The 27,398-nt window shown below is 40.5% G+C and overlaps 2 protein-coding genes across 4 annotated transcripts in view; one reads left to right on the top strand and one right to left on the bottom strand.

Annotated features, from left to right (window-relative positions):
• The first annotated feature begins 792 nt into the window (after positions 1 to 792).
• Positions 793 to 24,444, top strand: acsl2 (acyl-CoA synthetase long chain family member 2). 3 transcript variants are annotated; one of them, XM_061767331.1, is made up of 20 exons: positions 793 to 905; positions 12,931 to 13,163; positions 13,238 to 13,352; positions 14,221 to 14,285; positions 14,377 to 14,478; positions 14,919 to 15,018; positions 15,137 to 15,315; positions 15,404 to 15,436; positions 16,409 to 16,460; positions 16,591 to 16,664; positions 16,925 to 17,002; positions 18,300 to 18,434; positions 18,506 to 18,640; positions 20,318 to 20,486; positions 20,953 to 21,041; positions 22,043 to 22,159; positions 22,359 to 22,502; positions 22,697 to 22,798; positions 22,885 to 23,002; positions 23,879 to 24,018. In XM_061767331.1, the coding sequence occupies exons 1-19, from the start codon at positions 821 to 823 to the stop codon at positions 22,996 to 22,998; spliced, it is 2,121 nt and encodes a 706-aa protein (XP_061623315.1). In that variant the 5' UTR covers positions 793 to 820; the 3' UTR covers positions 22,999 to 23,002; positions 23,879 to 24,018. The 3 variants fall into 3 exon arrangements, with proteins under 3 accessions (XP_061623315.1, XP_061623316.1, XP_061623314.1); XM_061767330.1 differs by having other exon boundaries at positions 794 to 905; positions 22,885 to 22,956; positions 23,879 to 24,444; XM_061767332.1 differs by lacking the exons at positions 22,697 to 22,798; positions 22,885 to 23,002 and having other exon boundaries at positions 23,879 to 24,444.
• An 88-nt stretch (positions 24,445 to 24,532) lies between these two features.
• Positions 24,533 to 27,398, bottom strand: part of bin3 (bridging integrator 3) — a 52,209-nt gene continuing 49,343 nt past the window's right edge. Inside the window, exon 9 of the mRNA XM_061767339.1 lies at positions 24,533 to 27,053. Within this exon, the coding sequence (XP_061623323.1) occupies positions 26,907 to 27,053 (147 nt within the window). The 3' untranslated portion in view covers positions 24,533 to 26,906. The remainder of the gene's footprint in view (positions 27,054 to 27,398) is intronic.

Here is a 27,398-nt window from a genome sequence, read left to right as displayed (position 1 = left end):
TATTTATTTATTTAGTTATTTTTTGAGAATGCTGAAAGATTAAACAATTGAGCAAAAATAATGAGCCAATTACTGTTTGCTGTGCTATTTTCACAATCATCAATGCCAGTGATTCATGTGTGTTGTGCTACATTCAGTTGTATTTAACTTTTACGTTCAATAGATTTGCATTTAATCTCAAAGAGCTGGTTGACTTTAAACATTTATTAAGTTTCAATTGCTATTTAATTTTTATGTGCAATACATTTTAACTGAATCATTTAAGAATATAGATTTTAAAAATTTCCCTGTATGTAAGCAGAGTGCTAATGTTCAAACTGTGCATAGAGTTCCAGTGGTTTACAATAATATTAAATATACTTTTTAGAAATAACCTTGAGCTTGTTTTTGATGAACACTTTGGTCATGATGGTGGTACTTGGAGAGCCACGGTTTTTTTCCTAGGTGGTACTTGCTGTTAAAAGTTTGAGAACTACTAATACTGACGTTTACAGAAAATGGCACAATAAACACTTTAGTTTCTTCACATCCTAAAAGATTTGTTGACCATTGCAGTGGTCTTAATTATCCAGAACGGTACTGTATATGAGCAAAATGAAGCGTAATGATCTGATGTAGTGGCTCAATATTACATAAAAATTGAAAGACTTTATCAAATGAATATTATTGTGCCATGATAATCACGTTGTCTGTCACATTTCAATTATTGATAGAAACGTTTGCAAAAAGAAAGAAAGAAAGAACATGAATGATCTTATTTGAAACTCTGAAAGAGAGTTCATTGAGCTTTTGTTTTGAAAATTGTCACAGGAAACAGTTGATGATTAGCGCCAACTTTGGGAGCAGATGGACGGAAAATAGTTTTGGAGCGCAAAGCCATCAAGCGTGGAGCTCGGGACTAACAGGTGATTTACTTTTGTTCTGTGTCCGTTTTTATTGTCTTGTTGACCTAATAAGACTTCATTTTCTCACTAATGTGCGGTAAAGTATGGGCTTTGTGCCCGTTGTCGCCTGCTGAGGCTTTGACGTTACAAGATGAACAAACTTTCCTATTGTTTTAAACTTTTTTTTTTCCCGACCACTTTGCTTTTCGTGCACTCACCATCCGACCATTCAACTTTTCGTCACGAACTACCACCGGTCACTTCATTAGGTACACCTGCACGAGCCATCCATTACAAATATTCTGCCATTTTGATTGACACAGCCAGAAAGGTATAAATGTAACATTGTGTTAGTTCTTCTTTTGTGTGTGTGTGAAGACCACTGAGAGTTGTGTCTATTTTTTTGGGTTACCGCAGAGTGGCAAATGATTGTTTGTTAAATTAATACTTCTCTGAAGGCGTTGATCAAAAACAGGCATTTTAATTTATTTTTATACAGCTCTTGTACAAAGCCCTGGCTAATAGGAATGTAGTAATTGGTGTCAAGTATGTTGAAGTGATACATTTTGACTGGGAGACTAAAATCTTTGAATGTTGGTAAGCAGCTAAATTAGTCTGGGTTGTTAGCGGAAGTTACAGAGAGTCTTCACAGCATGTGTATATTTGTTGCAAAATGAGTTTTTAAAGATGGTTAAGTGTTGTGGGATTATAATTAGTGTTATATTTATATTTTAAACTATTAATATAGACAATTAAAACATATGTTTTTTCATTATTAGTAATATTGGGGATTTACTGTACAATAAAAGGTATACAAGTGAACTGAAGTGGTTTACTATGGCAAATTGTCCCATTTAACTATTATTACTGTTATTTTAGCTTACGGAGACATCCCAGATTCTTCGGTTAGTCGTTGGGATAAATGCATCCCCCCAAATAGTCAAACAGGTGGTGCAGGTAGCTGGGCTGAGCAGCATATCAAGTTTTTACAAGAACATTATTTACGGGACAATATTGTTTATATCTGTATAAGTTAGTTTTGCAATACTGAATTCGGGTCTACTGGAAAGCTGTGTAAGGGTTATGCTTATGGAGGAAAGAAAAGCTGCAACAGTTGGCCACAAACATTAGTGCCTTTTGTGTCTCGCTGCTAATGTGTTGTGTGGGTCAACTTAACTTGACACGGTTCTATTGACGCCACAGGAGTGCGGAGCAACTCGCATTATTACTGGCTATTCGTATTGTCTATCAAAATATGGACAAATGCAATCTATCAAAGTCTATAGACCGCGTCGCATATATTTATTAAGGAAAAGGTATTTTGAGATATGTATCTTTTTTTGTGTTATCTGCTGTAGGGAATCAGATTTGTGACAAAAATAATCACACAAAACTTGTTAAATCACAAACAAAACTTCTCGAATTGCAAGCAAAAAATAAGACATTGAGAGATATAATCTAACTTAAGCAAACAAAAAAATGAAAAAATAAAAATAAAAATAAATTATTACTTGCAATGAAAATATTTTTTGCTTGCGCTGATGATATTCGCGGGTGCGCTCCCTGACTTTTGGCTTATGTTCCAATCTCTGCGCGGGTGTGCTCCCTGACTTTTTGTTCTCTTCCAATCTTTGTGCATGCGCTGCCTGACTTTCTGCATTTCCTTTTTGGCACAAACCTCTCAGGTGGGCTGTCTTTATAAGGAATGCGTCCTCACAGTTTACTTACTTTACTTAATAGTTTTTGCTCATCAACATCCAGTTTCGGCCGTCTCGTTTTGGCAACAAAAGTTTTTTAGCTGTAAACTGAAAATGCACTTTTCTGCCTTTTTCAGCTGAACATTTTCGGTAGTTGAACATTTGGTGCATCACTACTTTTTAACTAGAAAATACTGGGAAATATATTTATTTCCATTCAGTCAACAAAGACCGCGATATGACTTTTGAAAAATATCTCCTCTTTCATCTTACCCTCAAAACTTGGGCGCATTTAGCTAATGTGTTCCCAGAACTTTGATGATTCATAAATTCTGGTGTCCCTCAGGGCTGTGTCCTAGGATCTATGAATTTCTCTTCACATTTAATTCATCAGCCATGATTTATCCTTCTGTGACTTCACCCATGACTACAATCAACTTCTCAAAAATAGAGGAATGAATCCCAAGGCTTGGGGAGTAATGGAATACATGTACTGGTGTTACGTATTCAGGATACAAAAAAATAAAATAAAAAATGCAACTGTAATCCGGTACAGTTTCAGAAAATAAATATATTATAGGTACATTTATTAAAAATTGGTATTATTTTACAGGATTAAATTTTTAATGCGGGGAGAGAAAGGCTGATTGTTGATTTGAGCCCTCGCCACTTTCAAACAAGTGCGCCGAGCAACCTTTTCAGGAGTTTAGCAGCGCAACAAGTGGGATAAATGGTCACAATGGACCACAAAGGAACGCAGGGATAGTTTTTTTTCTTGGCCAACAGGCAAATGACACAGGCCACTGGATGTACATGTTAGCTTCCTAAAAGCGGCCAGTTTAAAAGTGAATCAAAGAGAATGGTTGTGACTGTTTTGATCATATATTCACTGAAGGATTTATTCATTTTTGTTTAACATTTGCAAAGAAAACTGTGCGCTGTTAAAGTCATCCTGACTGCTGGTGAGGCTATGGAGGAGTTAGCATAGCCCTATGGCCTTACAGTGTAAGTAAATATTCAGTATCCCGCCACAGATCACGCACTGCTTTACTCATTTAAACACTGTACTGAACACACACAGCAACTCGGAGCGAAGTGCTGTCGTTTTAAACGACTGTTTAGCTTGCTAGCTTATTAGCTCGCGAGCTAGCACATTAGCTCACATGTTAGCGAACACAATAAACAGTTAAGGAGCAAAGCTGCACATGGAGCAAAGCTGTGAAGTATTGGACGGAGCCAACGCCGGTCCGCCGGCGTTCCAAGAATCTATTAGCGAGTCACCTTTAACAAACATCGCTAGTTCCTGAACTGGGATGACATCAGCAGGTAAAAATGGCTGCTGCCAATCAGTGGCGCATCTTCCCTCCATGCTGGATTCTTTCTGCTTCACCAGCCGACATGTCCATCCCCTCTCATGAAGACCAACTTGACCAAGTGTGTCTGTTTTTTTTTATGCTTCATTTGGGATTCACAGTTAGAAAACACAGAGCTCTCCATTCTTTCTCTTGTTTTCTCCGTTCCCCCGCTGCCCAGCCAGCCTCTCATGTCCCCTGTAACCCGCTACCTCAAATCCCCTCGGCCACACTGCGCACTGCTGTGGGTGCACGTAACACAGAGTTCATTCCTTTGGCTGATCCTTTGGTTGCTGCCACTCTTGCCCATTAAAAAGCCCCCCTCCCCCTCCCGGTGTCGCCCCCTGTAGTTTTCTGGGTCAGGGGGAGGAATTCCCTGGGAATACGCTCATTGTCAGTCGGGTACTATGCACTTTAGTATTCACGTCAGGCTGACATTTATTATCTCTTGATTTATTCACTTTCGAATCTTTTTCACAATTGATTATCCTATCGATTATTGCATCAAATAATCAGCCCCCCGCCATCCCCAAATTAATTATTGTTATTTTTATTTGTACTACTAAGCTGCATTTTATTCTCGTTTATGAGAAATAGACTTTTATCCTTTAACTGCATTGTTTACGTTGGTACGTACGTTGGAGTGTGGTATAAAGGCAGTGTGCAGAATGTGAGTTGTAGTACTTATTACTTATTGTCTTCTATACTTATTTCATTGAAGTCCGATTCTTGAGTTAACCTGAATTTCATTGTATCATGATTTATAGAATGACAATAAAGAATCTTGATCTTGAATAATCGGATGAAATTTGATTTTCCATTAAAATGTATTGCAAAATCAGTTTGTATTTGATAACCATCGATTAACCAATTATCGTTCCAAAGTTAATGGAAACCAAGTTACTAACACTATACTCACTTCATAGTAAACATTTTCATATAAATTTATTTGTGCATCTGCAGCATTAACCATTATTGTAGGCTATACAATAAAAAAAATAATAATAATACATGCTGTATTATTGTAGGTTTTATAAGGATACGAGCACAGGAGAAGTTAGGTCATATTGCTTTGGTTCCATCCATCCATCCATTTTCTGTACTGCTTTATCCTCACAAGGGTCGCGGACGTGCTGGAGCCTATCCCAGCTATCTTCGGGTGAAAGGCGGGGTACACCCTGAACTGGTCGCCAGCCAATCACAGGGCTCATATAAACAAACAACCATTCGCGCACAAATTCACACCTAAGGGCAATTTAGAGTCCTCAATCAAGAGACCATGCATGTTTTTGGGGATGTGGGAGGAAACCGGAGTATGTAGTAAAACACACATAGGCACGGGGAGAACATGGAAACTCCACACAGGCGGGGCCGGGATTTGAACCCCGTTCCTCAGGACTGTGATGCAGACGTGCTAACCAGTCGTCCATTGTGCCGCCTGCTTTGGTTCCCTTAAAAAGTATTGGTTCCCTCTCATCATTGTCGGAGTCAGTCTCGTTGCCGTGCGGCTCCTCAGAAATGATGCTGGCTTTTACGAAAGCTCGAACAACAGTGCAAGCAGACACGTTAGCCCAAGCATCCACAAACCATTCACAAATTGTGGCGTAACTCGCCCGGCGCTGCCTCCTAGTCTTAGTAAAGCTGTGTTCGCCATCTGTCATCCATGGCTCCCACGCCGCTCTCTTCACTTTGAACGCCCTGTTTACACGGATGTCCGGCGGTTCGTCAAGCCTCCCGGAATGATGACAAGCTTCGAGTTATTGCACTCAGTCGAATGGTGACTGTAGAGACGCTTCTCCCGGCTGTTCTTTGCTCATCAATCCATTGCTCGAGTTGGTCTTCCAACTCGGGCCACCTCGCCTTGTTTCCGCGGAAACTCAGCTTTGTCTTCTTGACTTGGCGCAGCTCGTTTTCCTGCTTCCTCCACTTGCGAACCATGGATTCGTTGATCTTGAATTCTCTCGCGGCTTCTCGATTCCCATGTTCCTCCGCGTAACTGATAGCTTGCAGTTTAAACTGTGCTTCGTGAGGGTGTCTCTTTGTAGGTGCCATTTTCGGGCGTCCTTAGCCAAACCGATGTTGTTTTGAACAATGCACAGACTATATACCTACTGGGGGTGTGCCTTTAGCGTCCTCCTTCACGCGCACCCTTCCCCCTTTAACGTCCGCATGCTGCCCTCAGTCGCGTCCGCCTTTCCTCTATATAAGCAGCCTGTCGGCAGGAAATGCTCCCAGTCAGTCAAGCGGAGCGCTCATCAAAGTCACACAACAACATTTACAGATTTTGGAACTCGGTGCACACATAAGGTGCGCCACATAAGGCGCCCCGTCCATTTTGGAGAAAATTTAAGACTTTTAAGTGCGCCTTATGGTCGTGAAAATACGGTAATTGTGTCTTGAAGCACTCGGGGCAAAACGGAGTGCGCTACTTCTCCTTCACTAAAGTGCAAGCAGCGCTGTTGATTCACTCGAGTTTTCCGCCTGTGCTCATTGCAACACTTGTGGAAACTGGAGTTCAGAACATTCAGAAAATAGCTTCTCCCATCCCATTGAAAGTAATATTATTAAAAACAACTTTATTAACAACTAACAAAATTAACAACTAAATGATGAACGGTTTGTTAATTTTCCCCACCGTTGATCAAGCAAACTGACCCAAATGCAAATCTCGATTTACACAATATGCTGACAACATGCTAAGTTTTGGGACAACTTCTTTCCGAATAATGTTGGTTGAATTCCAAACTTTACGACCGTCTGATGTAACAGTGAACAGTGAACAATAATGTACATATTACATTAATATCTAATATAAACAGCGTCATCCAAAACAGAGCATTTTTTTACAATTATTATTATTATTATTAGTAGTAGTAGTAGTGAAGGCAGAATTGTTGACAACGCTTGTATTGGATCTCATCAGCTGTGATGCAGATGCCTTTAAATGTAAAACTTCATGCTGTAAAGCCACATTCTTATCATACAGAAGATTGTTTTGTTTAATACATAAATTCCAGTTCTATAAGAAATGATCCCAATAGGCTGTGAAGCTGTGTTGTTGGTGAAGTCTTTGCTTCACTACAGTATATTTTTCCACATGTCTTTTGTCTCATGTTTTCGAGGGAGTCAAAGCTGTGAGACAATGGTGCCTGTCTAGGTCTTGACAATAGTCTTTATGAATGGGAGCGAGAAGAGAGTGGGGGAGAAGTGGTGAGACATGGGGGATGGGGGAGTGGATGCTTCAGGAAGTTGTCTTCACACTGCACTGTCATTTTCATATTTTGTTTCACACTAATACAAGGTGTCCACAGGTTTTCTAAAATTAATTATTGTTAGAAATGGCACTTGATTCTTAAATCATCTGTTCAAATGTCTTAAAATGCCACAATAAATCACATTACTGTACAGTGTTTGTGTGCTCAGTGAGGCTGGTTGAATTGCTGCTCCAAATATTTGCCCAAAATGGCCACCTCAAAGTTACTTGGCTGACTTGCTGTTCGTTTTCAGGCATGGGTTTTTTAAGACTTATCCCATGTATCCTGTCATGCTAAATGTCCACCAAATTTCACTTTAACTGATGATACTGGTGTCAGGTGGCATTTATTTCTTTCACCAGGTGATGTTTCATATTTATTTCATATACAATGAGTGAACCCCCGCCTAATCACCGTTTGCAATTCATGAATTCACCCATTCCCAAGTTTTCTGTGAAACCTTATTCTCAGCCACAAGATGCTGCCAAAGCCCTGGTTAGTAGGAAAGTAGTAATTGGTGTCATGGAAGTAAGTTGAAGTGACACATCTTGACTGAGAGACTAAGGTATTTGTATGTTCGCTGCTGTGGAGGTTTATATTCATCAAGTGAATCCAACCGTTTACTGCCACTGACATATACAGTTTGTTCGTCAAGTATGTTTTTCAACAGGTAGGTGTGGAAGAGGGTCTGGCCCCAACTTGTCTGTGAAATTCACCTGGCAGTGAGTACCATATTTTCACGACCATAAGGCTCACTTAAAAGTCTGAAATTTTCTCCAAAATGGACAGGGCCTCTTATAATGCGGCGTGCCTTACGTGTGCCAAAGTGTAAATTGGTGACCGGCATGTAAATGGCTGGCTATGGTTGACTGTGAATCCAGCCAAGATGAGTGTGGGCACGACTTTGCCCATAGAGGGAAGTAGTTGTAAAGCTTCCCCTCTCCCACTGCGTAAAAGAGAAAGAAAGTGGGTGAAAGGTTGCTGAAAGGGCTGTTTGAGTGTACAAATATTCGCCCAAAATGGGTGCTTCAAAGTTACTTGGCTGACTTGCTGTTCGTTTTCAGGCATGGGTTTTTTAAGACTTTTCCCATGTATCCTGTAATGCTAAACGTCCACCAAATTTCACTTTAACTGATGATACTGGTGTCAGGTGGCATTTCTTTCTTTCACCAGGTGATGTTTCATATTTATTTCATATACAATGAGTGAACACCCGCCTAATCACCGTTTGCGATTCATGAATTCACCCATTCCCAAGTTTTCTATGAAACCTTTTCTCAGCTAGCTGCAAAAAAAACAACAACCCACCAATTCGTGGCTCTCGGCGTGTTTTTTTGTGCTCTTTCTGTGATGCTCTGAGATGCCACAAGATCCTGCCAAATCCCTGGTTAGTAGGAAAGTAGTAATTGGTGAAGTGACACATCTTGACTGAGAGACTAAGATATTTGTATCTTTGCTGCCATGGAGGTTTATATTTGTCAAGCGAATCCAACCGTTTAATGCCAGTGACATATCCAGTATGTTCGTCAAGTATGTTTTTCAACACGTAGGTGTGGAAGAGGGTCTGGCCCCAACTTGTCTGTGAAATTAAGGTTTGTAAACCACTGTGATAATTAACACATTCCTGTAGGTGGCGGCATTACATCGCTTTGAGTTTGATATCAGCACAGCTTTTGAGTAGAAGTTAAAGTTTAGGTGGTGAATCTCACCTCATAATGTCACGTCGATTATGAGGGACAGAAATGTCAACAGGTTGGAAGACAAGACAGTTTGAGGCACCTTACACTCGAATAGAGTCTTTACAGTATACAGTATAAATGTATATCTGTCTGGGATAAATAGAGAATGTGTCGCGAATGTGCACTGGAATTACAGAAAATGATAACGCAGTTCATAGTGTGAATGGCGAACGTCATGTAAAAAAGTCAGTAATGTTCCACGAGCCATGCGGCGAGTCAGCGCTGCTTGCAGCGCATTTCTTAGTTGTATATCTGTAAAAATAATATTATCCATCCACCCATCCATTTTCTGCACCACTTATCCTCACTAGAGTCGCGGGCGTGCTGGAGCCTATCCCAGCTGTCTTCGGGCGAGAGGCGGCGTACATCCTGAAGTGGTCGCCAGCCAATCGCAGGGTACAAATAAATAAACAACCATTCGCACTCACCTTCACATCTACGGGCAATTTAGAGTCTTCAATCAGCGTACCAGCATGTTTTTGGAATGTGGGAGGAAACACTTTCTCAGTCTTGTTTTTATTGTTTTATTGCTCGAGGTGTCACTAAAGCGTCAAAGCGACTGCTGTACTTGACATCTTTCTTTTCACAAAAAGCTTGTTTTCTCCGGTTTTTGGACAGAAACTGCCTCTCCTCTCGTTTTGGCACGGTCGGGTCTTATATTGTGATAGAACACAATATTCCGTGGGTCTCGAGAGATCAGTAAAAATGCTGTAAAACGGCCGGAAATATGGAATCTTTGAAAACGGCTGGCAGTGAGTACCGTATTTTCACAACCATAAGGCTCACTTAAAAGGCTTAAATTTTCTCCAAAATGGACGGGGCGCCTTATGCGGCACACCTTATGTATGCACCGAGTTCCAAAATCCGTAAATGTTGTTGTGCGACTTTGATGAGCGCTCCGCTTGACTGACTGGGAGCATTTCCTGCCGACACGCTGCTTATATAGAGGAAAGGTGGACGTAACTGAGGACCGCATGCGGACGTTAAAGGGGGTAGGGTGCGCGTGAAAGAGGACGCTAAAGGCACGCCCCCAGTAGGTATATAGCGCCGGTATGTGCTATACAATATACATTGTTCAAAACAACATCGGTTTGGCTAAGACCCCCAAAAATGGCACCTACGAAGAGACACGCTTACGAAGCACAGTTTAAACTGCAAGCTATCAGTTATGCGAAGGAACATGGGAATCGAACAGCCGCGAAAGAATTCAAGATCAACGAATCCATGGTTCGCAAGTGGAGGAAGCAGGAAAACGCCAGCATCATTGCTGAACAGCCCCCCGGCAACGAGGCTGACTCCGACAATGACGAGAGGGAACCCTGCATGTTTGATGGAGAACTTGCCCAGCTGTTCATTTTGGATACAGAAGAAGAGGACTTTGATGGATTTGTGGATGAGGATTGATCATAAAATAATGTGAATACATTGTTAACTACTTCAATAAAGTACAACCGAACTCACTGTTTACATTGTTAAATACTTCAATAAAGTACAACCAAACTCAGTTTTGCTGCCGCTGCCTTTTTAAAAACATACGCTAGCATGCATGCCAGGGTATGTTTTAAGCCAGCGTATGTTTTACCATGCCTGCGCCCAATAATACGGTGCGCCTTATGTATGTGTTAAATACAGAAATAGACCCCGTAACCGAGACTGCGCCTTTTAATACGGTGCCCCTTATGGTTGCGAAAATATGGTAAATGAGTTAAACATCCAGCTAGCCTGTAATACACACAGAAGTGTAAATTGGTGACCGGCATGTAAATGGCTGGCTATGGTTGACTGTGAATCCAGCCAAGATGAGTGTGGGCACCACTTTGCCAATAGATGGAAGTAGTTGTAAGCTTCCCCTCTCCCACTGGGTAAAAGAGAAAGAAAGCGGGTGAAAGGTTGCTGAAAGGGCTGTTTGAGTGTGTTCATTTATTAGGAAAAATACCTGAGGTGGCGGGAGAGCATATTGTTGTCACGACGATGAGCTTGTTGGAGTGAATGAATAGTCTCAATGAAAACGTGTTGCCCTCCTCTTTCATTCAGTCGGGATATGAGCAATATAAAGTGACATGGAGGAAACGGGGTTGGCCGTGGGGGAGGGGTCGCCACCCGGTCCTCCCACTCAACCTATCTTGCCACCAAATGTTCACAAGTGTACGCAGGGTGACGCTCCCCTCATGTTGGATAGAAAAGTGCCACAACATGGCTACGGGGAGGTGGGGGTTTGGGGGCAACTATTTCATTATTAACTCCTGGTGTTACTCCAGATTCTCTTACTCACAGTGCAATGCCAAGTGTGTGTTTGTGTGTGTGTGTGTGTTTTTGTGTGCGTGTGTAAGTGTGTGTGTAAGTGTGCGTGTGTGTGCTTGCCCAGCATGACTGGCTCTTTTTACCCAGTTCCTCAGAGAGACTGCAGGCAGTTTTATGGAACATGTTTATTCCCCCTCCTGGCTCTGTAGGATCATGTCAGGAGTCAACGCTGAAATGCAGGAACAATTACTTTGATTTAATAATATAAACATTTCTATTTATTTAAGAACATTTGGGATTCAATAATTGTAAAAGCTGTGACATATGAGTCCTTTATCAAGCAAGCCTTGACTTGAAAATATTTTAGGAAAAATTGTTCGAAGGGAATTTTTTTTGCTGTAATATTGGAAAATGTAGGGACTGTATTACTAAGTGGTTCATAGTAAATATCTTGCAGCATAAATTGCCACAGCAGTATCTTCATTATGTTTTTATACAATACAGTTAGTGTAAATTCCAACAATTTCTTATCAAATTTTAAAAAATAGCAAAGGTGTATATCTTTGAATGGTTACAAAATTCCTCAAATTCTCATGGGGAAAATAACAATGTTCCAGCCATTTGTTTATTTATTTATTTTCAGCACTATCTTCTGAATATGTTTATTTCTATTCCTGCTAATTAAGGCACATGTAGTTTATGATACAGCGGTGCCTGGAGATATGGGTCTAATACGTCCTGACCAGGCTCGTGTCTCAAATCATCGTTCCCCCATTGAAATGAATAAAAATTCCATTAATACATTGCAGCCTCCCCCTAAAAAAAATGACAAAAATGTTTGTAATCTGTTTTTAGTGAGACATATAGGATGCTTTACTATTGTACTTTATAAAAACATACAGTAATGACATAATTAATAGACTGTAAAGAAATGAAAGTTTTGTCACTTTTTTTTTGCTTCAAATCTATAGACATTGTGCTGCTCCTGGTGTACACACCTTGGACACCTGCTATATATCATACAGACATACGTAGACAGTCTCAGCTCCTCAGTCAGATGCAGTAATCTTAGGTGTTCTTCACAGTGGATAAAGAATATATACTTGTGAGCATCGTTATATTATCTGTCTACATGTGTTACTCCACCGTTTGTTCTTGTTGAAATATTCGTTACTTAAAGGGTTATAACACTGATGCTCTTTGTTAGCCCATCTATGGCGTTTCCTATTATGTGTTAGGTTTAAGATAGCAGAATTTAACAAAAAGCTATGCGGTTATTTTAATACAGAAAGTGTAATTCTATTTGTTTTATCTTAAGTTTGACAGTTAACTTCAGTTGGGAGTGGCAATAAACAGCCTGAAGCTTCCCCCCACAATTGTTCACTATCTGCCAAACTGCTGTTTGTTGTGAAGTGAGTTGAGTTCACTTCCACCATACAGCGCTTGTATGTCATATTTTTGCTTCCGAGTCAAAGCAAAAAATCGGCCAAACGACAGCTGGTACTTTTAAGTTGGGTCACTTGTATCTCAATAATAATGTAATAGAGACTACAACTGTAGGAAGAGGCCTGGAGCAAATAAGCGTTTAGCTTATTGTTGCTTTAATGGCCAAATGTGGCATCCCATCTAGGCAGCTATAGATTTCAAGTGTTTAAAAATATGGCGCAATTAATACATGGTGGGCAGACAAAACAACAGGCTTTAGGTTTAGAAGTCAAGTATTATATTGGTGAACAAAATGTCTTTTTCTCTCTGTCATTCAGCTATGCATTTCCAGGAGTGGTTACAATCACTTCGATCCCACGCAGGACTCAAAGTTTACGAATCAGAGGACTCCTGGAGTCTGCTGTCGTCCCTACCTTCGTCCTTCTCGCTGTCCTCGTTGTCCCTGCTGGGTTTAGGAGCCATTGCCTCCGTCACCGCATACTGGCTGGTGACCCGTCCACGCCCCATGCGTCCTCCATGTGACCTTCAGGCCCAGTCTGTAGCTGTCGATGTGCGTTTGTGGCCACGTACGTACCTTTGCACAATGTTGGTGTTGTATCTTACTGTCGTCGCGTGTTGCTGTAGGGGGACCCCAGCTGCAGGCGATCTGCTCTTCTTCAAGATGACTCGCCGCTGGAGTTCTACCATGACGACACCAGAACGGCTTACGACATGTTCCGGCGAGGCCTGAGGATTGCAGGTGGGACGTTGAACATTAGAATTAAGTCATCACTTTACAATACTTCACACCTAATGTCAAAAAATGGGCTTGTGGCTCAACTTCCTGGACCTCACTTCATGGCTTCCTCAGACAGCAAACTAGTTTAGACTGAATCATCTGCACTCTGTACAAGTTGCAGCCAAGTACTGCACTCCATTCTGTCTCCATTTCTTCAAGACACAATGAATCAATAACCAATCTGCCCTTCTCTATTTAAGCCTGCAGTAACATCCTACAGATGACTCCCCATCAGCAACCATATTTGCTTTTGTTTGCTGAATTAAATCAATTGGGATTAGGTCATCATGGTAAACTGGAGTGAAGGACATTGTGACTTTGGGAAGGACTGAAAATTATATTAGGGCTGATATATTGATTATGAAATCACCAAACAGCCATCAATCTGTCCCTTTAGAGCCTCTTAAATGTAAAACTAAAGAGAAAAAAAACATAGGAACCAATGGGATTGTTTGGGACAGGGCTGGGGTGCTCAACTGTCTTATCAGTATTATCTCAGCAATGGCAGGCCCCTAAATCAAGAACTACTCTATTGCAATTGTTGACATACAGTAGAGGTGGACGGTGAACACACACCTGTTAAAATGATGCAAATCTCTTTTAAAATAACATACGATGTAAAAATATGACCTATACCCTCATCAATTATGGGTAGGCCGTTCCAAAACTTGCCTCACCAGACCTTAATGAGAGCAATTGCTCTAGAAAATGGATAGCCTAATGCTCAAATGAAAACAATTGAAGAATGAAAAGTTATTCCGAAAATATATCTTTGGTAACTGACTGAAATAACCAATAACAGTAACTAGACTTGTGTGTTACTTTTTAGGTAATGCACCATGTCTTGGTTTCAGGAAGCCAGGCCAACCCTACCAGTGGATATCCTACACTAAGGTATGATACAGTTGTTTGTATTTTGAACCTCACATTGTTTTTGTTGTGTACAACCTGTTTGTCAACAACCATTTGTCTTTGGACTCTTCAGGTGGCCGAACAAGCACAGGCGCTAGGTTCTGGTCTGCTGGCAAAAGGCTGCAAGCCCAACCCACAACAATTTGTTGGTATATTTGCACAGAACAGACCAGAGGTACAGTATGTATGCATCCTGGTTATTGTTTATAAGGGTCATGCTTTTCTGGAAGTTATTTAGGAATAATTACAAAGAGAATCGAGCCTGATGTAATCTGATGTCATGTGGTCACACCAAAATCATTGTAGACTAATAAACATCTGTGCAGGCAGCCACTGTGTGTCATTAGACAGCTATTAATCTCACATCTGCTATAATCATCATTTCTATTATACTTGACAGGCAAGACCGTTTTTACAGACTAAATAGGGCAAAATTATTATTTGCTCTCTTTCAACAGTGAGATTAGTGCCGAAGACATAATTATAAGTTCCCCGCGTGTGTTTGGTTGCATTGGCTGACATTTTCCTGAACATTCAAAGCGTTATCTTACTGACTGAGCAAGGGAGTTGATGTGAGTGTAAAAATGCTGCTTTGTCTCCCTCTGTTGGTGTCAGTGGATCATTACAGAGCTGGCCTGCTACACTTACTCCATGGCCCTGGTTCCTCTGTATGAGACACTGGGGCTGGAGGCCATGGTCCATATTCTCCACCTGGGTGAGATGTCCAGCATCTAGAAATAAACACATAAGATCATAATGATATAAATACATTTGTAAACGATACTGTAGGTATAAAGAACTCATAGTTGTACTTGTGTGGTGGTGGACCTTAGCGGAGATCTCCTTGGTGGTGTGCGACCGTGAGGAGAAGGCTTCCTCCCTTTTGGAGAACAAGGAGAAGGGCATCACTCCAAAACTCTGCTGTCTGGTTCTCTTCGACGACTTCAGCGAGGCCTTCATGGAGAGGGCGAGGGGATGCCAGGTGGAGGTTCTCAAATTGATTAATTTAATGGTGAGCAGACCGTGTACACTCAGTTTTTTTTATTTTTTTATTTTTTTATTCATCATATGTATGCTCATCCTCCTTGTCTAAATTGTAGGATCTGGGAAGGCAGAACCTCAAAGATCCTGTGGTGAGTTTACAATTGTTAATACTCACTCTAAGACTGGATTTTCACTACATAAATAACATAAATCCTTTTTCTTTTGTCCCATGTTAAGATATGCATGGTGGCAGTAAAAAAAAAGTTCTTCAGAGATGAATCAGGCCTTGATACATCTATACATATACTGTACATACAGTACTGTATGTGGACCAAAATCAGACATCTGCCAGGCTGACTAGTATAAATGGACAGTTTGGATTGAATGTGTCAATGTAAGATGAATATCATTAAAATGGAGAATCAATTATGTACTGGGGGCCCTCGGTTTACAACGGCATTAATGTACACACAGCACCCCATATTGACAGAAAAAAAATGGAATTGTTGAAATTTTTGCCAATTTATTAAAAAAAGAAAAACTGAAATATCACACAGCCACTACTTTCCGTACCTACTGTATATGCAGTGATATGTACTCCTGTCATATTGGAATGAAAGTGTAGGCTCCACCTTTTTGATAACCTCTAGGTGGCGGTGGCATATTAGAATGAAAGTGTACACCTTTCTCATAACCTAAGTGACGGTGGCATATTGGAATGAACGTGTACAGTTTTTTTCATAACCTCTTGATGGCAGCATACATTTATAAAACGTTTTTTTCCCCCAATTTTCCCCCTATACCTATGTATAATGCGCACTATTGAGTTTTGACATTTTTTGGGGGAAAGAAATGTGCATTATACATGAGAAATTACGGTAACTCCATAAATCTACTGTTATAATTATTTACTATGTGAATTATTTTTCAAAATCAGAACAAATGAGAAGTTGACCAGTGTGTGAGAATGGGTTGTGTTTGAGGTCTTAGAGGTCCTACTATAGATACAGGCACTAAATCAGAAAAGGACATTAATACCAGCAGTGTAAATCACCCTTTAATGCTTCAGAAGTTAGTGTAGGTGGTCTGTATTGATATTATTTTATTTCTGTGTGCTTTAGCCCCCCCAGCCTCAAGATCTGGCCGTGGTTTGCTTCACCAGTGGAACCACAGGTACCGCCTTTTTATCCTCTGCTCAAATCACGGCAGCTTTGCCCACGGTTGGCGTCTTTTACAACCCACGCTCTAAAGATCCCAAAGCACATGGGACGCGCCACTAATGTTTTTGTTTGTTGATGTGCAGGCAAGCCTAAGGGAGCCATGATCACCCACGGCAACATCGCCTCAAACACTTCCTCTGTCATTAAGATCCTGGAGGTCTGTCTGCCATCCTGCCTCCTCCCGCAGCATCATTTCGTGTCTGCTTTGTGTCTGTTCCCCCCCCCCCCCCCTTTATTTCCTCCCTGCTGTGTGTAATGGTATGATTAACTGAGTGTTTGATTGGCCCTGTGGCTGTGAGCTGCTTAAACTAATTGCCTCTTTATAGACAGTCTGCATACAAGATGTTTGATTGCCTCTGTGGCTTCATGTCTCCTGGGAAGACTGAAACATTTCTGTCATTATTTTCCCTCTGCCAGGGTTCCTTTGTCATCCGACAAGAAGACGTTTCCATCTCCTACCTGCCGTTGGCACACATGTTTGAGAGGATGATTCAGGTGGGCTCCTCTCAGGCCTAATAATTGATAATTCGACTATTAATCAAGTGTGTCTCCAAGCAATTGACTGAGCAGCAAAAGTGCTGTTGATTCATTCATTCTCAACTAATTTGCTGTTTAAAGAAAGAACAGCAAGATGGGACGTTGAGCTATGCATGCTATGAGGGGCCGTCGGCGACATAAATGAGTGTATGAGAGCTTTTCAGAAGTAGTGTGTTAGAGGGTTTCAGTTGTGTGTCTGAGTGAAAAAGAAAATCAGTAGTGTGTGTGTGAAAATGTTTCAGTAGTGTGTATGACAGTGTTTCAGTAGTGTATATGAGCAAAAAAATCTGTTTCAGTTCACTTCAATGGTTAGTGTGAGAGCATTGCTCTGGTGGGTATGCGAGTGTTTCAGTAGAGTGTGAGAGCGTTTCAGTTGTGTTTGTGTACAATATGTGAATGAAAAGAATTTCAGTTGTGTGGCTAAGAGCATTACAGTGTGTGTGTGTGTTAGAGCATTACAGTTGTGCATGTGGGGAAAAAAATCAGACAGTGTTCCAGTAGTGTGTATGAGAGCATTTCAGTAGTGTGTGTGTGTGAGTGTTTCTGTAGTGTATGTGAGTGTTTCAGTATGCATGCGAGCAAAAACAATTCATTACTGAGCATGAGCATTACAGTACTGTATGAGTGAAAATAATTTCAGTAGTGTGTGAGAGCGTTTTAGTAGTGTGTGTGAGCGTGTGTGTTTATATGAGCAGAAAAATTCAGTAGTGTGTGTGACAGCATTTCAGTCGTGAGTTTGAGCGAAAAAACTCCAGTAGTGTGAGAGCTTTTCTGTAGTACGCGTCAGTGTTTTAGTAGTATGCATGAGAGTACTTCAGTAGTATATGAGCTTTTCAGTAGTGTGTATGAGGGAGTGTTAGGATTGAATGTGAGAGCGTTTCAGTAGTACGTATGAGTGTTTCAGTAGTGTGCACGAGAGCACTTCAGTTGTGCGTGTGAAAGGTAATTCTGAATTATTCTGTCTGTGACAGCCCATAATATACTGCACTGTACATCCATCCACACTATGACAAATCTCCTCCGGCAGCATTATTCAGGTCAATACGACACTGGCATGGAACAGGTGTTCAGAACATTCTGAAGATATTATTCTATCCATTGAAAGAAGAGTTCAGAACATTCCCATTCCATTAAAATAATTCATCCAGTAATTAAAATAGTCGTCAAATTTCCATCCTGACTGACTACTATGGCACATTTTCTTTATTTTTCTTTGGCTGCTGCGACCTCTAAATGAAGGCTATTCCCGTGTCAGGTGTCCATGTTCTGCCACGGAGCTCGAGTGGGCTTCTACCAAGGAGATATTTCCCTCCTGATGGATGACATCAAAACTCTCAAGCCCACCTTCTTCCCCGTCGTGCCCCGTGTCCTGAACCGCATTTACGACAAGGTCTGCTTGCTTCAGAGTTCGCGTCCGACCCTTGTTGTTTTTTTAAATGCCCACTTCCGCTTCCTCTTCAGATCCTGGGCTCGGTGACGTCTCCGCTGAGGAGAGCTTTGCTTCACTACGCCGTGAAGAGGAAGCAGGCCGAGCTCAGCAGCGGCGTCGTACGCAACAACAGTCTTTGGGACAAACTGGTCTTCAACAGGATTCAGGTCAGTGTATCCAATTCCTTTTTGCAGTCTTCTTCCTGATTAGAGAAGTGGATCAAGGACTGATTGCGATAAGATTTGTGCAAGATCGATTTTCCATCCATTCATTTTCTGTAGGGCTTGTTCTGATTAGGCTTGCGGGTGAGCTGGAGACTATCCCAGCTGACTTGGGCAAGAGGTGGTGTTCACACTGGACTGGTAGCAAGCCATTCGCAGGGCACATAAAAGACAACTTTCACATTCACACCTATAGACAATTCTAAGTCTTCAATGAATTATGAGTTATCCATCCACCTCCATGTAACAACGGCTCGAAATGACCAATGAAAGCAGATTTTATTACATTGTTTTGCCACCAGTGGCAGCACAGTTATCTAGTCGTTGCCACGTCTGCCTCACACTTCTGTGGTTCTGGGATAGAATCTGTGCTCTGGCCCACCTGTACTGTACCATACTGTATATATAGTAGATCTAGCACAGCTATTTTTCATCCAAATTAGAGAATACTAGAAGGCTAACAAATCAAGTTTTGAATCACTGGTGTAAAAATCTTCACAAACACGAAGGTGTATTGGGGAAAATATTTTTTTAATTATAATTATTAGAAAACTATTGTTACACCAATAAAGTTGTATATTTTTTTGTAATCAGAAATATTAGAATTGCAGATTTATTCTTGTGTTATATTTGTTCTTTGCAGTGTGCTCCCCCCCAAAATAAAGAAATCATTGATATTGTATATATTGAGTCACTGATGGTGTAGTGGTACACTCGCCTGACTTTGGTGCGGGCAGCGTGGGTTCAGTTCCCACTCAGTGACGGTGTGAATGTGAGTGCGAATGGTTGTCCGTGTCTATATGTGCCCTGCGACTGACTGGCGACCAGTTCAGAGTGTAGTCCGCCTTTCGCCCGAAGTCAGCTGGGATAGGCTCCAGCGTCCTGCGACCCTAACCAGGATAAGCGGTGTTGAAATGGATGGATGGATATTGTATATTCCCCCCCCCCCCCCCCCCCCCCCAAAAAAAAAACCCCACACTTATTTAACCAGTGGATGTTTTTTACATGACTACTGTATGAAAGCTTTTTTGTCTAGGTAAATCTTTCGAGAAGCCGAGTTTGAAGCTAACTGGTTAGCATGCGAAAAGGCTAACCACAAAGATTACAGAGCTGCTAACTTGGTTTTGTTAAACTATCCTTACAATGCTCGCTCACATTTTTGCATCTTTTAAGAATGCGACAGTAACAAAACAATAGAAAGTAGAAGTGTATGCTAAGATAACCTCTTGGAGCTAACTGTCATTTCAGCACAAAAAAACTCATTAGCATGAATATGTTCAGAAAGAAAGCAAACAATGGTTTATTTATTCAGTTATTAAGCAGACATTTTCCTGACCAATGTGTCCAAAGAGAGCATGAAGCAGCTTGCAGTGAGTCCACCATGTTGTATGAGAAGTTAGTAGGAGAAGCTGAGCTCTTCCAGCAAGCGATGCCAAATGCAAGCGCAGCATATTGCGCCTGTGGGAGTGTATTGGAGACACGCGCACGCTGGCAACCGAACATTTTGGCTCGCCGGAGGTCGATGGAAAAAATATGGTCTAGCTTGCTGTTGAAGTGGGATTTTGCTCTGGTTATTGTTGGTGTAAAAAAAAAAAAAAAAAACATGGCTTGCCTGTGCTCCAGGCCAACTTCGGAGGAAACCTGCGTTTCGCCTTGACCGCATCGGCGCCCATCTGCCCCACGGTGCTCTCCTTCCTCAGAGCCACGCTGGGATGTCTCATCTTCGAAGGCTACGGCCAGACAGAGTGCACAGCGGGATGCACCTTCTCCATGCCAGGAGACTGGACCGCAGGTTAGGCTGGGGAGAAGGCGAAGAGAGATTCTGTCAATGTCAATCATTCCCACCATTTAGATCAGGAAACGTCGCCCATCTTTGTCTCTTGTGATTAAGGGCTGTACAAATAAACTTAACTTGACTCGAAATTTGACTTTTAATACACAAGGCAGCTGCCTTTGGACGAGAAATTAGTGTATTACCGGTAGTATAATCCTGCCATTATGCAAATTGATGTGTTGTCTGAGTTAAATTATTGAAATTGTGGAATTATAATTTTACAACAAAAGTCCTAAAAAAATGTTGATTAAAGTTGTAAAATTACGAGACTACAGCCATACTATGAGTATGAAGTCCATATGTTATAAGATTAGTCATATTTTACATGTAGGGGTCCTATCACAACATAACGCCTCCTTGTTTGTTTTTAGAATTGCATAAAGAGTTTCCTTTCTTGGTGACTCATTTAGTGTGTGTTTGACAGGACATGTTGGCGCTCCTTTGCCCGGGGCTACAGTCAAGCTGGTGGACATCCCTGACATGAATTACTATGCAAAGAATGGAGAGGGAGAGGTGAGATGATAACTTGATACAGTGGATATGAAGTCTGCACACCCCTGTTCAAATGCCAATATTTTGTGGAAAAAAATTAGCCCAAGATAAATCATGATAGAACTTTTACCATCATTAATGTGACCTATAACCTGTACAACACAACTGGGGGGTAGTGTGTTGGGGGGAGGCAACATTGAAGGAGCTGCAGGAATTTCTGGCAAGTACTGGCTATTTCGTACATGTGACAACAATCTCCCATCTACTTACATATGTCTGGGCCATGGGGAAGGGTGGCAAGACTTATCTTTCTCAGAAAAAGAAAAAAATCTAAAGAAAAATATCCAAACCTGGCTACATTTTGGGGGAAAAAATAAAAAAAAAAAAACATTTGAAATCTCCCAAACGCATTTGGGAAAATGTGCTATGGTCCGAGTAAACCAAAGATGAACTTTTCTGGCCCTAATTCCAAAAGGTATGTTTTGTGCAAAGTGCAAGCACAACACTGCTCATCACCAGTAGAACACTGTACCTACGGTGGAACATGGTGGTGGCAGCATCCTGCTTTGGTGTCTGGGGCCTTAGACAAGGTAGAGGGAATTACAAACACTTCCAAATAGCAGTCAGTGTTAGCACAAAACCTTGAGGCTGTCAGGAAAAGCCTACTAGAATATGTGAACTTTATTTAGGGTTAATCAGAAGCACTTAAGATGAAGATGGTGGCAGTTGTGTGCTGACTCCCATTTAGCATGAGTTTGAATGTGATTGGTTAATTCTGCTACATCCCCACGTATAAGAAGGTGTGCACACTTAGGCAACCACATTATCTCAGTTTATTTTCTACTTGCTCACAATAACAGTGGAAAAGGTTGAGAAAAATATTTGTCTTGGTGCAATTTATTTTATGTCACAAAAACCTGGTATTTGAACAGGGGTGTGTAGACTATTTCTATCCACTCCATATGATGGCGCTGCTGCTTGCCGATTCTCCCTAAGGATTCTTCTGCTTTTCTAATTGTCAGATCTGTATCTGTGGTCCCAGCGTGTTCCGAGGCTACTTGAAGGACCCCGAAAGGACGGCGGAAACTTTGGACAGTAACGGCTGGCTGCATAGTGGAGACGTGGGCCAGTGGCTTCCAGTAAGTCTTTAAGTGGGCTATGGTACAGTATAGACACAAATATAACTACATGACTATAAACACAAAGAAATCTACCTTGTTCTGCTTGCCACGGACACGAATCGGAAGATTCCAAACCTCAGCTCTGTTTCTTCTTTCTGGAGCTTTGGTCTATCATTTCTATTAATAAACACTTATCGGTTGTTTTTCCCACCATCAGAACGGGACGCTGCGCATCATTGACAGGAAGAAGCACATCTTCAAGCTGTCGCAGGGAGAGTACATCGCTCCAGAGAAGATAGAAAACGTGTACACGCGCTGCACACCTGTGCTCCAGGTCTTTGTGCATGGGGATAGTTTACAGGTATGCTGCGCATCTGATCGGGGAACTTAATTGTGCCCTCCACAAATTTCACAAAGGTATCCATGGGGGTCTTAGAAACGAGATAAAAATTACTAATGCCGTCAAATCAATTTTGTTGTTAATCTTTGATTTAAAAAAAAAAAAAAAAAAAAAAAGTTATCTAATGATTGTTCATTATGCTTCCCTGTGGTTAGTCTTACCTGGTAGGCATAGTCGTCCCTGACCCTGAGGTTTTCGTGGTCTGGGCTAAGGAGCGAGGATTTGTGGACTCGTATGAAGAACTGTGTGAAATTCCTGTAAGTTACACAATTCCTGTACGCCCCCCCCCCCCCCCCCCCAAAAAAAAAAAATTAAAAATAATCAATGACCATCCTTCCAACAGGACGTAAAGAAGGCAGTGTTGGAGGACATGAGAGTGGTTGGAAAAGAGGCAGGGCTCAAATCCTTTGAACAAGTGAGGAACCAATCAGCTGGTTTGATACGTGATGGCGGATAAAGTGGTAACTTGACCTACGAGATTAAATTGATCCTTGACCACGCTCATAACTCAAAACACTCAAATCATCTTTCCCCATTGAAATGTTCCAGCTTACTAAACAATTTTTTAAATGTTTTTTAAAAAGATGAACAGCACTCTACAAAATGATACTGTATAAAAACATATACTAAAAAAGAATCTTAACAATTTAACAATTTCAGCTCTTTCTTTAATGCTTTAATTCAATGGACATAGTGTTTCTGGTGTGTGCCACTACACACATACAGTGGGTACGGAAAGTATTCAGACTCCCTTAAATTTTTCAGTCTTTGTTATATTGCAGCCATTTGCTAAAATCATTTAAGTTATCTTTTCCCTCTCATTAATGTACACATAGAAAAAACTGAATTGTTGAAAATTTATCAAAAACAAAAAACTGAAATATCACACAATATCTCCAGGTGTTGCCCCACCGTTTGTGTTCCGGTTAAGAGGAAATCTCTGAACTTGCTGACAGTTTCGGCTGTCGGTCCAGCCTTCGTCAGAAAATTGTTTGCCTGAACAAAAGAAAAAATATATACATTGAAAAAAGAAGACAAGATGAATGTTTTAGACCGCTTTGTTTTACGTTTATTTAGATAGTAAACTGGGAGTGGCAATAAACAAAACAAAAACAAAAATCTCACTTAGTCTGTTTTTTGAAGAATTGTTCACTATCTGCCAAACTGCTGCTTGTTGTCAAGTTCACCGCTGCCATCTAGCGTTTAATTAGAATCATTGCTCACAAGTAAGACAAAAAAACAATCGGCAGGGCAACGGCTTGTATCTCAAATAACGCACAAGGTCACTCGTTAGTCAAGGTAACAGTGTACTGACTTTACCTTACGTCGCTTTCCAGGTGAGAGACCTCCACTTGCACCCGGAAACGTTCAGCGTGGCCAACGGCCTTCTCACGCCCACGCTGAAGAGTCGACGTGCCGACATCCGCAGACTGTTCCAGGAGCAGATAGCCAGCATGTACGGCAAGACAGCCTTGTGAGGAAAAAAAAATCAAACGGCAGCACCTGCAAAAGCTTCGACGACACATTGGAAACATCTACCAAGTGCCTAAACATACGTGTTTTACTTCACTAATTTACACAAATCTCTTACACATATTCACTCTTAACATGTACTTTGTGATCTAATGGGACCAAAAGCATTGTTTTACTTAGAGTGGAACAAATATTTGTTTCTTAACTTTTAGCGACACGTTGCATTACTTGAAAATGTGTATGTTTTTTAGCCTCACTTGTAACATGTCTTCCCTCTTTTGTCCTTCATTTCCCCCTATTTGGTTTTATAAACCTAATGTGATCCGTTGGAATGACTCGGCAGCGATGTCTTGTAAATATGGCTTTGCTTCAGAGTGGGCACTACTGAATTGTGTAGTTCACTAAACAGAAAATAAATAATTATTTCTTACCTGTTTTAGTTCCACTTTTGAAAGGACACTCATGAAGTGGTAACTTAGTAAAAAGACAACCAGAACCAGTCATTTAAGAGAGCAAAGTCAGTTCTCATAGATCATTTATTTTCTGATTGTACGCTAAAACAGCTAAACATTGTCACCAAAATTATGTTTACAAACTGGAATAAAACCTTCTGTGAAAAGTACCGGTACTTACTGGTGTAAAAAATAAATTAACTATATTGTTTAAAAGGAGTATTACGGTCACACTGAATACAAAAAGCAAAAATACGAGAACAAGTCCTATTACAAGAAAGAAATGGTTATGTTACTCGAATAAAGTTGTCTAAAAAAAAAAATTACATTTCATCTGTAAGATTATGGTTAAAAAATAATTATTTTTTTTCAGTTATGTTGATCAAACTAAATAGTCAGGGAAAATGTCCTAATTTAAGAGAACAGTCGGTTTAGGGGAAAAGCTGCAAAATTACGAGAATTGTAATTTTACAACGAAAAAGTTACAATGAAGTGGTAAAATTACCAGTTGGGGTAGGAGAATGAAAGTTATGAGTAAAAAGTCCTTGTTACATGAAGTCAATTTTACAAAAGAAAAAGTAACATTCCAAGAATACAGTGCAAAAAATTGCATTAAAAGAATAAAGTTAAAAAAAATACAAGTCAGGAGAATAAAGTTGTATAATGTGTAATATTTCGACTATATACATTTCCCGTCTTCCCTTGTAATTCTGATTTCTTATTCTTAGTATTTTTTTCTTTTCAGTGTGTCCCTAATACTCCTTAAAAATAAGGAAACAACAACAACAACAAAACTTCATTAGCTACAATGGGACCTTCCTTAATCAATATTTATCTTAAGGTAAAAGCTACAATACATTAAGTCAAAAACAAGGCAATTATATGACGCTGTAAAGAACAAAGTAGGAGCACCCAGTGTGCATCTGTGACCTTTTACGTCTTGCCATAATGGCAGACAGTTTGGACGCTTTTGAAACAAGTCTTTTCTTCCCACTAGAGGGAGCACGAGGCTTGATTTTTGCAGTGAGGCTAAGCACCAGACTTCCTTATGTCCTCATTCCTCATCAAAGATAACGTCAACGTGTGTGGGGAACCAAAAACCCGATTAAAAACATGTCAGATGTTTACAGGAAAAAAAAGCTAAAAGATTGAAGCATCTACAGAAGAGTGATTGTGTCTGCTTACCTTGACAAAAACTAACATCAAATAGTGCCATACTACAGATACTCTTCAAGTAAAAACACATTTTTGGGAAAAACATTCAACCAAATTACCACTATATTACAACTGACGTCAAGTGAACTGGAGTTTAAAACAAAGTAAAACGCCTAATTATGGAGAAAGGCAGGAAACGCAGCAGAACAAAACATTGTGAAACGATCACCGGAATGCTTAATGTTCACGATAACATACGAACGTATGGTGGGGTGCTGCTGTTTTGGGTAGCAAGAGAGTGTAAATGGGCACACCACAGTCTGTGTGAGAACAATAGCATCTATGAATTGGACTAATTATACTTAATATACAAGCGTGTATTTATCTCAAAGGCTGTTTATTTACACTGTTGCTAACCAAAACAGCAGCACCTAAAGCAGAGTTCAAATGGGCACACGATGACGACGATGAACCGAGGTCATTATACTTACTAATAAGGTTCCAAAATTTGTGGAATTTTCAAAGTTGGAAAATTTCCATGGAAATTAACAGGAAGTTGTAAGACTGTTATATACCTGGAATTAACAAAATTGATGGTTGGCTCTTCATACGAAATATAAATATCGCTGGGGAAAATATGTTTTAGCATCATAACGACAGATTTTCAGGATGAGTAATATTTGCTTTTGCTCTTAAATGAAAGAATTGACCATTCAATAAAATATTTCGAACTTGATCAAATTCAATTTCCAAATACATCTGTTGAAACAAACACTTAATGGTATCGCTTTGCACGTATGTCAAAACAAAATCTTTATATTTATGCTTGAATATGAAACCTTTTGTAAAATTCCCCAGCCTAATTTCTCATGAAATTTTACTACAAAATTCCGGAATATTTGCCAATAATTTTTCCACCCCTACTTACTACAAACACATATTTATCTGAATGACTCTCATTAGGTGCTGCTGTTTAGGTTAGCAACAGAGTTCAACGGGATAACCAGCCATTGTCTCGAATGACACTCCCTCCTTTTTTTTCTGTTGGGAAAAAGGGAGTTGAAGACTTGAGGAAGGGGTTTACAGAATGATGCACCTGGTGACTAATTTGAGCACGGCATCTATTAGAAGGACGGCCACTATTTGAAAGCGGAAGAAGTGTATGCTGGTCTTGGCTGATGGCTTTGTTAATGTGTCATCCGACAAAACAAGTAGTGTAAAGGACTCGAGTTAAAGCCACAGCGGTACGTTACAGGTGTGTTCGAAACAGACGGCATCCAACATCTCAGTCGTCGGCCACGATGGAGAGGGCGCGCAGCTCGTTGAGCTTGGCCTCGTTCTCCCGCTGCCTCTGCTCGTCAGTCAGGCCCGCCTGGTCGATCTGATCCGTCAGTTCGCTGAAGACCTTGTACATTTCTGTGAAATACACCACCTGCCAAGAAGGAAAGGATCACTGTCTAAGTTCAGTTGTATTTAACTTTAATACATTTAATCTTTATAAAATTGTTTGTTTTAAAATATATATATATATATATTTAGGTACATTTTTATTTAACATTTATGTGCAATAGATTTTATTTTGAACCATTTAAGTATTTTTTTCCTATACATGTTAAAACTGTGCATCATGTTACAGTGGCTTACAATACAATGTTAATGTCAATACAATTTTAGGAATAAAACCTCTCTTGTTTTTGATGTATACTTAGGCCTACTACGCTACTGTATTTTAAAGTTGGTCATAACGGTGGTACTTGTGTAAGGTTTTTTTTTGGGT

Source organism: Phyllopteryx taeniolatus, chromosome 3 (genome assembly GCF_024500385.1).
Source record: "Phyllopteryx taeniolatus isolate TA_2022b chromosome 3, UOR_Ptae_1.2, whole genome shotgun sequence".
Classification (NCBI taxonomy): Eukaryota; Metazoa; Chordata; class Actinopteri; order Syngnathiformes; family Syngnathidae; genus Phyllopteryx; species Phyllopteryx taeniolatus.
The sequence above is the reverse complement of the archived record's forward strand: the minus strand, read 5'-3'. Positions and strand labels throughout refer to the sequence as shown.